This window comes from Chiroxiphia lanceolata, chromosome 1, assembly GCF_009829145.1.
Source record: "Chiroxiphia lanceolata isolate bChiLan1 chromosome 1, bChiLan1.pri, whole genome shotgun sequence".
In the NCBI taxonomy this organism is placed as follows: domain Eukaryota; kingdom Metazoa; phylum Chordata; class Aves; order Passeriformes; family Pipridae; genus Chiroxiphia; species Chiroxiphia lanceolata.
Window position 1 is genome coordinate 120,064,839 of NC_045637.1, and position 15,077 is coordinate 120,079,915.

General features: G+C 35.9%; 1 protein-coding gene across 3 annotated transcripts in view; it reads left to right on the forward strand.

Moving 5' to 3' along the window:
- The window catches only part of ANKRD28 (ankyrin repeat domain 28), a 118,763-nt gene that overhangs the window by 63,797 nt on the left and 39,889 nt on the right, over positions 1-15,077 (forward strand). For all 3 annotated transcript variants that reach the window (XM_032678703.1, XM_032678693.1, XM_032678712.1), the window contains exons 3-4: positions 1,982-2,060; positions 12,297-12,367. In XM_032678703.1, coding sequence (XP_032534594.1) covers positions 1,982-2,060; positions 12,297-12,367 — 150 coding nt within the window. The remainder of the gene's footprint in view (positions 1-1,981; positions 2,061-12,296; positions 12,368-15,077) is intronic.

Below are 15,077 nucleotides of genomic sequence, written 5' to 3' on the forward strand. Positions count from 1 at the left end.
GGGGAGTGTAGTTTTTGTTCATGTTCTTGTGTAAATGCTGTGTCTACAGAAGAATGTACTCATGGCTCATCTTTCTCTAATACTGTGATGAAATTGCAGACAATATACTGTCATACTCATTTTTCTATGTTCCTTAATCTGTAGTTTATAGGATATTTAACATTATCTAAAAGGCTTCAATATTAGCTACCTATAGTATCTCTGCTTCTGCATACTGGAGGAATGAAAACTGATTTTCATTACTGGCTGGTCTTGGAGCTGAGAAAGCAAGTTTAATATAAGTATTGGGGTTTTTTTTCCCTTGTCCTTCCAGGTTTTTTTTCTTTTCCTTTTCCTTTTTTTTCTTTTCCTTTTTTTTCTTTTCCTTTTTTTTCTTTTCCTTTTTTTTCTTTTCCTTTTTTTTTCTTTTCCTTTTTTTTTTCTTTTCCTTTTTTTTTCTTTTCCTTTTTTTTCTTTTTTTTTTGCATAGATAGCAAGTCCTTGCTGCCAGGAGGCTGTCTCTTTTTATCCTACATGTGTAATCTGCAGTTGAGACATACTGGCAAGAAATTGGTGAGGCATTATGTGGTGCTAGTGGTAAGCAGGTAGTATTGATTCCTTAGGGTGCATCAGTGTCAGGTTTGCACTGCTCAATTTGGAATGACTTGTGTGTGATTCAAAAAATTCTGTTAGGAAACGTGGATAAGATGGTGAACTGTGTAGCTTTAACTTTTTCTGAGCAGGGACTAACAGGAGGACTAGGTTGTTTTGGGGGAAGGGGTTGTGTGTGTAATGATGTTTTCTTGAAGGGGGGTGGATTGAATGTTCTAAGTTTTGAAGTTGTCTTTTATGTTTTAGAAGAACTTCTTGGGTCTCTCCTGCCATGTACTTTAATTTTATTCTTGTGTGATGCTAGCTGTCAAGTAAGGATTCCCTGAATAAGGTTATTTTAGTAAGGGAGAGGAATGCTTTTCAAAATAAAATGTCAATAAAAAATGTGTATTAATTTTGTGATAGTCCGGACACAATAGTTGAATTAATATCAATGTCATGTGACTTAAAATTTCTTGCTGCATATAATCTTGATCCCTTGCCCCTTGAAACTCTACAGAAAAGATCTAGACATCTAAGTAGGGCTTAGGCTAGAACCCAAATGCTGACTGATTATCTGTCTCTTTTCTGATTTCTCAGCAGCCTTCCCTCAGAGAGCAAACTGGTTGGTTCTTGTTCATTTTTATCACTCACTGTGATGTGATCTTATTTTTCTGATTAAACTATAAACTGATGCAGGGGAAATGCCACTGATCCTGAAAGAGTTGAGGAATATTTTGTACTAATCTTTCAAAAGAGAATCTTCATCAGTATTTATTGTGTATGTCTAAGTAAGATCCTTGTACCTTCCAAAGGATGTTAGATCAACCTGAACTAATTAAGAGTGCTGGGTGTTACTTGCATCCTCCGGGGTGTTTTTTGCAAAATAAATTGCATCTCTATCTTCTCTTTGCTTGTTTACAGTAAACAAAACAGTTGAAATTGGGTTTCAATATTTTTACCCCTATGCACTCCAGCCTGTTTTCTATTAAAATAATAACTTTCGAAACTATCTTTAAACTTTGCAAAGAAAATGTTTTTTACTAATTGTTGCATATGACATGACACACCATTTTACCAGTGTAGGAGAGACTCAAGTTCCTGTCTCTGGAGACAAATGAATGGTGATTTATAACTGGTGGGTTAATCTGAAGATGTGATGAGCATCTACCAATCTGTGTGTGTCAGAAAAACAGCAGTTGACTATGAAGGTGTTAAGAGCTCCCCTGGGAGAAGCATGCTTGTCTTAGTAAATGTGACTAATCTCTTTAGAGTAATTATGTTTTTTAAAATATGAAATGTACAATATTTGGAAGATGCACTTTTATGCAGTGTTTTTTCATAACATACAAAATGCTGAAACATATTTTTTTATTTTAAATAAAACCTTTTTTCCCCCCTCTTACCACAGGATAATGAGAAAAGGACCCCTTTACATGCTGCTGCCTATCTGGGAGATGCAGAAATTATTGAACTACTTATTTTATCTGGTATGTTCTGTTCCTGTTAATGGAAAAAAAAATAACTCTATGCACATCCAAGGGAGTATTTATGTACATCTTAGTCTGTGTAGCTTTTATTGAGATATTTAATGTACTAGAAATTAAAAATGTTTGTACTGAAATTTTGGGTTCCAGACTTATGAGTGTTTATAATACTGTGTAGTTCTGCTTTAAAATATTTCTTTGTAGAAAGCTTTCTCAGTTATAGCTGTTTTTATTTGTAGCTTGATCAACTTTTAATAGTTTAACTCTAGTTTAAAGAATTTATAGTGTATATGTTATAGGTAGGTGTTAGCATCATTGCTTTTGGTTCTGAAATGGCCTTCATAAAACAATTAAATTTGAACATAGAAGATGGCATCCAGAGTTAGTTGTATCATTTTAAGTATCTTTGCCTGTTGGCTTAAATGCACAGAATATAATTAGAATCAGCTGCAAATGTTAAAATCTCATCTTTTTTTTCCCTATTTATTTGTACTAAAATAAATACTATTTGTATTTATTTGTAACTGCAAGTCCTGTAAAACAGTATACCTTGGTTTTGGGGGTTTTTTTGTCTTTTTTAAACAACTTAGAAAACCAAGAAACTAAGCTAAAAACCTGAAGCAGAACTTCATGACTGAAGTGCTGAATTGATTCTTTGATCTTGGACAAACCTACCTGTTAGGTAACTTGAGGCAGAATTCTTGATATGGAGCTTCAAGCTTGCATAGAAAGATTAAAACTTGTAGCAGTCCCATAGAATTACTTTAATCTTCAGTCTGCCTAATTGCGTGCCTTACCTGTGCAAAGCTGACTATTTCCACCCCCCCATCAACCTTTAATAAAAAATTTGGGTTTAAGGAAGTGTCACTTAAAATTGTAGGAGTTCTCTTCCAGACTTTCAGTTGAAATTGCCAGGCATAATTTAATTTGTTATAATTTAGGCAAGTTTTAATATTTTTGTTATATATATTACTTGTACTCTCTTAATATAATTATCTTTACATATAATTAATTAATATCACATTATTTGTATTTATATATCTATGTTATGGAAATACTTTATAGTAACAATTTGTCCAGAAAAGATCACTTTTGAAAAGGTGAAAGATTTTAAAATCTGAAAAGGTGCTGGTTTTCCCTATCAAGAAGAAAAATAAGTTCTGGTGACCATTGAAAACGTACAGTGACCCCTTTCAACAACTAAGAATGTTATAAACTTTGTAAAGTTGCAGTCAGCTACTTCTGAGGGTGAATTTTCTTTCTAGTTTGGGTGAACAGAGTCCATTTACCAGAACTGTGATTGAAGAAAATAGGCCTCTCTCAGGCAAAGAGCTTATGGAAAGGAGCAAGATTCTAGTTCAGATGGGAATGAAATAAGATCCTGACTGGGGGATGGCAGTGGGAGAAGAAAGGTTAGTAATGCTATTTGGGCACATAGCCTAGGGTTAAGCGTAAGGAAAAATGGAGAACAAAGAAGGGAGGTGAAGCACTAAGAATTAGGGCTGTACGAATAGTCCAAAGTTGAGCAGTTGCATGGAGCCAAGCTTGTGGGGTGCTGCAGTGTCTGCAGATTGGTCAGGAAGACTGGGAGGCATTGATACCTCTCAGATGGCACTTATTTAATGAAAATCAAGATTTGCTTCCAGCAAAACAATGCATTAGAAAGTTGCAAATCAAAAGCTTCAAAAGCTGTGGATTGTATAGGCAGTGTCAGTGCAACCTTGCTGCGCTCGTGCGCTGTGCTATGGACTTTGGTAACACGTTGTGCCCTGCTGTAGAGGCACAGCCTCCTGAAAGGCACAGGGAGAGGCTGCCCTGGGAGTGAACCAGGGTGGTATGGTGAGAGATGCACAGGTAGGTATGAGTTGTTGACACATTTGCAAGTGAATGAAGAGGGGCATTAATTGCAGGATGAAAGTGGTGTCTGGTGTTTAGACTGTTCAGTTTCAAAGGCTGTGTTATACTCGAGTATGAATCTGTGTATTACCTGCTTGCAAGCAGTGGTTTTAGGCAAGCCTCTTAAACTAGGCTCTAAAAAGTAGTCACTAATTTAGTCTTCATTTCTGAATGCTGGATTTGAAATCTTTGTGGTTAGTGAAGTGTGAGCACTCAGCTGTATCAGAAGTGCTAACTAACTTTATCTCTGAGAAATCAGGTCTAGGTGTCTCAAAATGCACAAGCTAGGATTTGTCTTTTAACTCTCTTAATTGGAAGACAGGGAACAGAGGTTAAGTGTATTTATCCTCTCCATTTCATAAAGATAGGGAAAATTCATCTGTTGTGTTTCAGCTGGAAATGAAATCTCTCCTTTGAGACAGATGTGTAATGTTACATTTTGTCATAATAGATCAGCATTACAGAGCAAATAAAGAACACGTGTTACCACAGCAAGGTTTGAAGAACACTTGCTGTGTTGCAAGATCTCTTTTTGAACAATGAGGAAAGTAGTTTGTTGAATACATAGCATTTCTGAACAACCATCTCCTCTGTACAGTAAATTTGCATGTAAAAATTGTCTGTGACTTTAATTGACCCATTGCAACATATGTGCACCAGGGATTGAATTAAGTGTAGGCTACTTTCATCCTAGCATTTCTCACCTTGTGAGAGCTTGTCTTTACAACTTGTAATGTCCTCTAACATAGCTTTGCTGGAATGTTACTAGGAACCACTTTACAGTTTTCCTGCTGTGCATGCAAACTATCCTACAAAGACTGTTTGCTTTGGTTTTATTCTTTCTTCAAACTGAACCTCAAAACTACTGAAGTCAGTATTACTCTTTCCACTACTCTGTGGCTCTTACCTGATTCTTTCTCATTTTTCTCTATTCTTAAAGTGTTACCATCTTACCTACATATAGTTTTTTAATTTGGTTGGAATGTCTTTTGCATCCTGCTCCAGGGAGTTCACGTTGCTTTCGAGTGTGTATTTTGGATCACATGTTACTGTCACAATGTGTTTATATTACTTTGCTACAGAGGTAAGCAACCCATATTGCACATACTGATGAAGCCTTTTTGCAGACTTTTGTGGAGTAAGGTTTCAGTCTTAGGAGCATTCTTAGTTAGTCTTTGAATTCTTGAGATATTTTCCCACCAAACCTTAAGGTTTCTGACCTCTCTTGTTGTAGTCTTTCACCTGGGCAAGGGATCTGAAGGTGATGATTTGGCTACAGGCTCCAAACATCAAAGAGATTGCTTCAGTGACTCCAGTTTGGTGCTGGACATTTAGATTGCCTTTTGTTTTTTATTTTGGGATAGTGTTTCACTGAACACTAATAACTTGTCCCCTGAGGATGTGAATGTCTTACCAACAGATTGTCATACCACTGTGGTCTGTGGAAATCGAAATGTTCAAATCATCTCTCATTGTTAGATTGTAGCTCGATAAGCAGTTAACATTCCTAAGTTTGTTAGGTAGGGAGGTGACCAGTAAATAAAGAAGAGGCATGAAAATCATTTTTTATAGCACCCAGAAGGATGGAACAGAAGTTTGTATTTTAGTCACTTGAGAATTATAATTTGAGAAGCATTTTCTTTTTTGTACTACTCTGAGAAGGGTTGTAATACTCATCACAATTGTATTTTTATGACCTATGTCCAGCTCTGCATTCTGGCACACAAATACATCTGTCTGCTTTGCATAATTGTGCTGACTTTAATTGTTTAAATGATGGCAAACTACTGACAATTAGAAAAATATAATAATTAAGTTTTAATGAACTGAATGTCCAACTTTTTGTTCATTCCAAGAAGTGGGGACTAAAAAAATCAAACCCTTTTTAAGTCCTGCATATGAACTTCTATTCTCTCTGTTTGTCCTACAATGTTTAATGCCATCAGAGTCTACTCTGCTGGGAAGTGACATGTGAGAAGCAGAACAGATTAATGTGATCACATAATGTGTTCTTGTGATTGCTAACTTTTTCCATTTGTTTTCTTTAAAATACCACGCAAACTATTATTGCTTTCACTGAAATCAACGTAATTCATAAAAATTAACATTTGAATTGTTGGTTGTTTTCTTTTGAATAGATTTAGTTACTATATTGCATTGATACTTTAATACTAACACAACACATTTCTGTTTGTTTAACCCAAAATTTTCTCTGCATGAAGCTCAGTGTTATATGAGTGTGGCCAAACTCAATCTCATTAAGGTTTGGCAGCCCATGAGTTTTTGTTTCCTCTGGGCCAGCTGGAAAATGTAAGAATCTTCCTGATACTGGAAAACTATCATTATAGTAATAACAGATTTTGGAAGATAGTAAAGGCCCTCCATTGTTACGGAACTCTACCTGTGTTTTTTTAATTCTGAAGCTATGCGAGTATTAAAAATCCATGCAATGACAGTCACACAGCTCAGCTGTTGGAAGGCTATTGCTGCAGAATCCCAGCTGCATGAAGCTCCCTTTGTTTGGATTGCAGATGTACCCCCACACAGAAGGCGTTTCACAGGGGCTCCTTTTAAGCTGGCTGTATCTTTCAGCCACTTCCTCTTCTTTTGACCGTGATACTGTCTGACATTTTCTTTTTCGAGCTGTCCTAACTTCCCCCTGGCAGCAGTAACAGTCAGTTGCTGTGAAGAAAGTAGCTCTGATGCTCTTTAAGAGAAAAAATTAAGCTGAGTTAGGAAAAGGTAGAAGCATTCAGTAGCTCGGAGAGTCAGAGGTCCTCCTGTTGCTCTCTGAAGCTCGAGGAGGTGGTGGCTGAGAAGATGTGACAGAAACTGTTCTGAAAGGAAATTAACTTCCTATATTGAAAATCAATAAAGTCCCGGAAGGATGGCTTTGACTTGATTGTGGGTTTCCTCTCTTTTGTGTATCTTCATGTGTTTTTTGTTTTTGTGGGGTTGTTTTGGGGCAGTTTTGTTTGTTTGTTTCTTAAACAATAAAAAGAAAAACTGTTGTTGAAGAACCATCATTGTGACTGGTCAAAAGATTCCAGTCCTGTTCCTTGCAGATTTTTTGTTACTGTTCTAGATCCCCTACTGTGCATTTAACCTATAAATAGCAAACAACTTTCTCTCAATAAGGTCTTATTCATTATTTTTGCAGCAATTATTTTGCAAGTATCAAAGTTTTCAATAGGAAATTAACCTCAGTTTCTATTACTGATTGTTCCAATTCATATCTCAAATCTTCTTTTACTTTAAAAACTTCTTCTGTATCTCCTCCTGGCTGTTCACATATTTTTCTATCTAAGGAATAGTATTCTTCTCTATCTATTTATTCCTCAGTGTAGTCTGAGAATTTCTGCTTGCCAGCTTTAAGTGCTTCCAAGGTCATTGTCTCTAGATAAAATAGAGGATCATTTAAAAGGAGAAACTTCTGAAGCTATTACTGGCTGTTAGGAAAAAATAATTAAATAGCATCTAATTGCAGTTGGACTGCTGGTTACTCTCAGTGATTTATATCTGAGATTTTCCTAATTTCTACCAAGATAATTCCTAGGGTTATTTCAGTATACTAGTTGTTAAGACAAAACTTGTTACTTTCTTAAATTCACTCTGAAGATCTTATTTACATATTTTACTCCTAAATAAACATTTCAGAGCTTCAAATACTGGGTGTCTGTATTGCATAATTGAATGAAAGCACTTTTGCTTTCTTTGCTTATATTATATTGTTCAGTCCTAGCACATCTTGTACAATAACAAAGGAAAATACCATTCTTGGCAGTCTAAAAATACAGACTGCAAACAGAACAGTGGAAGGCAATTCAGTACTTAAGTCAGTACTGTGAGCAAAGATGAAAATGTCATGTCAGTTCTGTTGTATTTCTTTTCTGGATCTATTTCCAACTAGTGGCATGCAGATAATGCAGCCACTCTATTCATTAGTCTTCTGAGGACATTTACGAATAGGAAGAGTTCTGGTGCAGAGGAGCTCGGGAGGAGAGTCACAGAAAAAGTTCTTAGCAGAGAGACACAGAGGTGAAGTGAGAGACATGGCTATGTAGTTGTATGGCACTTGATGAGTGAAGGAGGAGGTGTGTAGTTGCTCCTTGCAGCATTTTCTGCCCAGTCATTCCTTGCCTGTCTCTCCAGGGGGTGGTTGCAGTGCTAGCTCTTACTTGAACATAAGGACATGGACACCAAGGAGTAGCAATCGGAGTGCAGAAACATATGTCCAGGAGTTGGTGGCTAATAGCACATTTAAATATGCAACTGTCAGATACAGATTGATAGAATTAAAACCTCCATGATCAGTCTGTAAATCAGCGTATGTATTCAGTTGGAAAATGGGCCTCTTGAAGCATAAACTTGCTAAATGTAAACATCACTGAGGTTTTCAATAGCTTCTGTGCTATATTTATTAAATAAACATCTTTCTAATTGTCAGTCTTGGCAATGCAACTTGGCAAGATGAAAAGTATTACATAATTTTCTTCCCTCATCTCTGAATTTTACTTCTCTCTCTCTAATTCCTCCTACCCCCGCCTTTTAGAGAGTAAAAGTCCTGCTTTTATATTTGCCTAGATGTGTAAACTTACTAGACTGTACTAGCCAAATTGGTGGTGAAAGGAGTGATCTTGAATGTTTTGGTTTAGTGCTCCAATGTGGAAGAATAATTTGGTTTGTTTGGAGGGTTCACTTTTAGGTGAGGGTCACTTACGTGATTGGCTCTTAAGTTCAAGTTGAGTATCTGTGTTGCAGTATTGTGCTTGATCTCACTGGCAAGCCCTCTAATCCTTTTCCTGCAAACTCTATAGCATTACAAGAAGTGAAATATAAAAAAATTTTACAGTGAACAAATAAATATTCGAGAAGTTTTAATAAACTTTTTAAGACAGGTCCCTGAAGTCTGGAAGTGTGGTAAGTGGGGGTGTTGTTTGGGGTTGGGGTTTTTTTCCGTTTTGCGCACTAGGGATCGAGATACGCTGTACTGTGCTTTGAAAGAGCAAACTGCTGCATAACTGGCATTTGAAATGTGAGAAATGCCCTGGTTAACACGTCAGCGGGTTGGGCTGCATGGAGATAAAATTGCATCGGCAGTGTTGTGCAGTGAGTTATACATGTGTTCGAACTGTCTTTAAGCAAACCATGAAACAAATCACCTTAAAGCAAAAGTTATTTGGTAGAGGTGTAATATATTTTTCTAACATTTGTTTGCAATGGTCTGGATTAGAACATTACCTCAGATAATCAAGGCTGTAAACTCCCTCACTGTTCTGTGGTAGGACTGAGAGGTTTGAGGGAGCTTTATGACCCTTCGAGAGCGTCTGAAGGGGGAGGGAGGAACAGTAACATTTTCCCTAAATCATGTGCTAGGGAGTAAAGAACAGCCTAGAGGGGGATTATGTCCTCAAATGCAAGGCTGTTTGGAGAAACTCTTTTATGAAGTTCAGATTATTTTTGGCAGCATGGCTTCTTAGAGAAATTTGAGGGCAAGGAAATCTCTATGTTAATTGAAAAATATTTTATTTAATGTATCTAGAGATGTAATCTCCCAATTCCCACATTAATAGTGCACATATGTTTTTTCCTAGTACATTTGTCCTGTTTATTGCTTAAAAGCTTTATCTTTCAATATAACAATTTTGCAACTTCTTTAAGAGTTTTTCTTGTGGAGGAAAAAGCAAGCTTGGTGGTCTTTCTTAAGTCCATCAGAGATTTAGATTTGTTGTCAAAAATCAACTTTGTTTTTTTTGTTTGTCAGAGAATCTACAAAATTTTTTGTATTTGAAAAGTTAGCTTATTTAAATGTCTATAACATATTACACTGTTAATTATGGGATGTGGTAGACCTAGGCTTTCTTGTTTCTTTGAGTAAAAGACCATATATGGGATGGGAAGCAGATACTACTGTGTTTTGTTCTTATGAGAGGACTATGTTGCTTATAGATATATCACTTAAAATTTACTTAGACATTTCTTTAGCTAATGCTGATTTCCTTTCATATATTAATTTCTTTTCATCTTAGCAAGTGTGATTAACTTACCACTGGGAAAACCTTTTGTACAGTATCTTTTTGCATTTATTCCTTCTCTCTTCTGGTGCAGTTTTTAAGCTGCGTGTTAAAAGTAGCAGAAATGTCAATAAACACCTTATCTGAACACACGAATGCTGCTTGGACTCTAAGCACGTTTCACTCAGAGCTAGAGCTTAGGTAACTGTCACTTTGGAGTGGAAACGTGCATTTCTCCCTTCTGATGGGCACGGTGCTTCTCCTGTCTTGGGCTTCATTACCTGGATGCATCTGACCTCAAGTCTTGCAAATTCATTTTCCTGAGGAAAATCAGGATGGTAATTAATGGCTTAGTAACTCCCTTAAGTTCTTTAAAATGCTTTAAAGACATTTGTATCCTAAAATTAGATATAAAAATGAGGCTGAAAGTCTTCATTCCTTGGTTGTTGGCTAGATGTAAAGTCAGTTGGCTCTTATTTTTGTCTCTTCTGCTAAAAACAAGGTGAGACCAACAATTACCTGGAAGACAATCAAGAATTACAGATACTTTCAAGATACATTAATTACATTCTCACTGATCATTACTTCATTGTATTTGTGATTTCATTCATCGCTTACTGCCAAAAATCGTAAGACATTCCTGGTGACTTTTAGAATCCTTGAATTCTTTTTTTGCTTGAGTTCCGTGCAGAACTTGATGCAGTACATTGTTATGGCACATGATGTGATGAAGTACACCACTAGATCCTTAGGACATTTGACAGAAGCAGATATTTATGGTATGATGAAGTCTCTTAAACTTTTGTTAGATTTGTGGGAGTTTTCTTCAAATGGACTTGGACTTTCTTCTCTGTTCATTGATCTTATTTTTCAAAAACTTTTGCACTTGGAAAAGTAGAATGACATCCAAAGCTTCTGAAATTTAGATAAGGAAAGATGGAAATCCCTGAAATTGTAGCCAGCAATTAGAACCTCAGGCTTTGTCTAGTGCTTGGAAGACCTAGGATCTAACTAGGAGTTTGGATCCTACAGCAGCTTCCGTGTTCTGTTCTTAAGACCAAAAGGGATGGATTGACTAGAAACTCAGGAGAATTGACTTCAGGTATTTGGTTTGGTTATTATATGCAACCATGATTCTGTACAGACTGCTGGGGTTGTTGGTCAGGTCGTTCAACTTCTTTGCTGGTACAGGTCTTGGAGCAAAATACCCTGTCTCTTGACCAGCAGCTTGTTTGGCATTTGGTGTCTGACTGACCTTCCATCCTTTTCTGTTCCTGCATAGGAAATACTACAGTTGGTTCTGACATAACTGACATATATTTAGCCTGAGAAGTCAATCAGCTCTGATCATGTAGCATTAATGTTACTGGATGATTCTTTCCAACAGTATTTCCAAACTGTTTTTTCAAAAATGTAACACTGTGTCTAAGCTATCCCTGTAAAATCTCAGAAGTTTTGAAATAAGGATGGATAAATTTCCACTCAAGGTATAAAAAACCTACAAGGTTATTTATATATGTGTGTGTGTATCAGTAAGAAATCAAATTATTAAATTTAATCATTAAGTTTTCTTGTTTGGTGGAGCTCACTGGAAGTTAAAATGTAATTCAACTGCTTTCCTTCAGGGGAAAAAAGTTCTCAAGCTCTTCTTTCCTTTTATTATTAAGAAAAAAATTTAAATCCAAACCCAGGTTTGTGTCCCTTACAAATGTTTGTGCAGCCTTGTTTCCTGGGGACAAGAATGGCTCTTTCTCTAGAATGCTTTTAGAAGTAGAGAGGTGTGGCCATATCTCTCTCATGAAGGGAGGACCAGGACATCCTGGGGTGGGCTAGATGAAGTGGTGAAGCCTTGTTCCCAAATTCCCAGTAGAAGAATCATCCTCATTCTTTATACCTTTGCATCAGACACGCCAACCACAAGGAAACTGGAGGCATGGGGTGTAAGCATAGCTTCTTTCTCTGTTTTAGTGGAGAGTTTCAACTGTGAAAGTATGACATTTTTGTTGCTGAATGAAGGCAAGGAGTTAATTTTTCTTACACAACAGCCTTTTATGTGGCTTTGGAAGCGCAAGAGAATATAGAGGATGACCAAATGTAAAAATATGAGTATCCTTTGATGTGGAAGAGTATTACGGTTACAGTGTTAAAAGAACTTTCCTCAAAGTGTTGGACGTCAGCTGGAGAAAAGATCCCTTTCCATTTTTTGCGTCGTACTGTATTAGTGAGCCTAGAATAAATAACTTCCAATAGGTCTATCTCTGTTTTTGAAAATGTTTCAGTCATCCTATAAATACATTTTAAATTTCTGTTACTGTATTTTTTGTTACAGGAGCTAGAGTTAATGCCAAAGACAGCAAATGGTTGACTCCTTTACACAGAGCTGTAGCATCTTGTAGTGAGGTATGTTGCTTTTTGTGACTGCTTTGTTTTAAAATAAGGCATCTCAAATTACCTTCTGTCTGATGTTCGTTTTTTAAAAAGTGAAACTACTCCGAATGTTTGGAATTGCAGAACGTTTTTGTAAGTTTATTTACCCTATTGAGGGTATGTATATATGTATAGCACTTGCCTGAGCAGGAAGAAAGGGGAAAAACTGTAAACTTACGGTTCTGAGCTTTGCTCTCTGCAATTTCCTTAGCAGAGGATGCTACACACAGTGTTCTCAAGTTCACTTTACTTCTAAGGTAACCAGAACTGTTTGGCATGAGGGAATTAGACATAAATTAAGATTTAATAGTTTTTACAACATCGTCTTTGCATTTCTTTGGTTTTCTTACATGCTTGGCTGTTCAGGCATTGAAGAAATAAATGATTCTATAAAGGCCTGCAAATCTCTGTTGTTTTTTTTAAAAAGTGATTAATTAATAATAATAGTATTGAACATCACTTTAAAAATTATAAGTGAAATACGTGTTTCTTGAAGTCTACCAGTTACATAGTTGTGAGAATATAGTAATGTAAGAAATTACTTTGTTATTGTTTCTCTATTGTGGTTGTCTTAATAAAAAATTTAAATGCCTGTAGAAGATCAAAACAAACAGAGAAATGCTGAGCTTGTTATGTAGAAGAGTTTATGCAAAACTCTCTCCTTTGAGATCCTGAGTCAAAATGATGCTCATTTCAGTACAACTCAAGTAAAGATTTTTTATTAGTAAATTTTTGTTTGAGAAGATAGAATTGAATATTTTGGTTTTGACAAGCATTGAACTTGAAGTATTTGATCCACAAACTATCTAAACAAGCCTTGTTTCAGTTTTTGCTTTTGAATTCCCTGGATAAATGGCAGTATTTTGTCACTAACATTAATAGCTAAGTTATATGGAGATCATGATATTAAAAACAGCGTTTGAAAATGAATCTTCAAGGGTGCCTTATTCCCAAATGCTATTTGTTCTTGAGATATTTTTAGGCTGCTCCTTTGGGAGCTGACCGAAGCACTAAATGCTGCATTCTTCAGAGCTGAGGAACAATAAAAGCTCTTTACAATAGTAATGCTTGCAGAGAGGAGTACTGCAGACAAACTGGGCCTAAATGATAACTTCAACAAATGCAGCAGTGGTCATATTTTTTTAAATGTGGAAGATTTGAAACAAAATGCTAACCAAAGGCAGCCAACACACGTAAACCGATCAGACTATTTCCCCAAAAGCCAATGATAGGCATTGTCAGAATTCTCTATTTATAAACACAGTGAGTCACAGGGGCCCATATACGTGGTTGATACATATAGGCACCGTTTTCCAGCTGACAGACATATATAGGTTTGGGGCTTTAGATGAAAAGCTGTAATGGAAAAGCTCGATAATGATTTCTGTAAAACATCTGGATTTACTTGTTAAGTAAGGACAGCTGCAGTTAAACAAGGACATTGAAACATACAAAATTGCTGGAATTATGGATTTGGCTGTCAACTGTGCAAGTTACGGCAACTTCATGTCAAGACAGTCACATTCTAGGCCTTTATATTTTTGTGCACCTGGTGTGCATTGCAAATTAAAAAAAAAGAAGAAGCCCTAAGTAGATTCACTAATTCTATTAAATTCATTACTTGCATATGTACTTAAAAATGAGATACATTATTTTTATACTAATATTATTGTACTTCCTTCTGCAAAAGGGGTAATAGCTGTTCTGAAATTTCCTTGTTCTGATTATGGTATTTCTTAATATTTGGTTTTAAAAAGACAAGACTCAAAATATAATTAGTTTTTTTAAGTATTATATCTGCTTCAGTTTCTCACAGAAGAGTTATTCCATTTTTCATTTAAATTATAAGCCTGTGATGCAGTATGTTCACTTTTATGTTTGTTCCTATTTTCTTTTTTTATTGACAGTACAAGAAATTTGAACACTTTAAATATAGTTTATTATAATATAAATAGAATCAAGAGGTACTTAGCATTCTGCTCCTAGCTGAGAATAACACCTAGCTGTTGTACCACTGTAATTCAAAATTTCTAGTAACAACTTGTGGTAACGTTTTAAGTTCAAAGTGGTAATCAATTATTTGTGTGCTCAGTGACTAAGTTGGCAGTCACCAAAAACAATTAGTGAATTGTGGGAAGGTCACACAGTTGGTGTAAAATGCAATACTCATCATCATGTTGATATTGCCAACAGATTTAATTTTTTATGCATTCCAATTGGGTGCACATATTTTAATAGGTTTTTATTATCTTCCTGTAAGAATTACAATGTAATTTGTCAATTTTTCACAGCTTGTAATTTTAACAAAAGGAAATGAATAATCTTTTTGAGAGATGGAATTCAGTGCAATATTTTAAAACGTTTTTCAGGAGTTTTGCAACAATGTATGATGAAACTTTTTGTGACCATGCTCTGTTTTATCTGCGGTTTCTAGATGTACGTTTAATAATCTGTTCTTTTTGCCATTTCTAGACTTTGGCAGTTCAGAACTTTTACTTGGCAGATTGATGAAAATTCATTATAAGTTCATAGCACTTCATTTAACCTTGGCAATGAAAGAAGTCCTAAGTTGGTTAATTGAGCTTTGGAAATCAGTTGTGTGATGACAAAACAATTTGCCAGGTGGTGTAAGGAATTGAATAAAAGACCTGGAAATGGTTGATTTGGTTGAATCCTGTAGGGG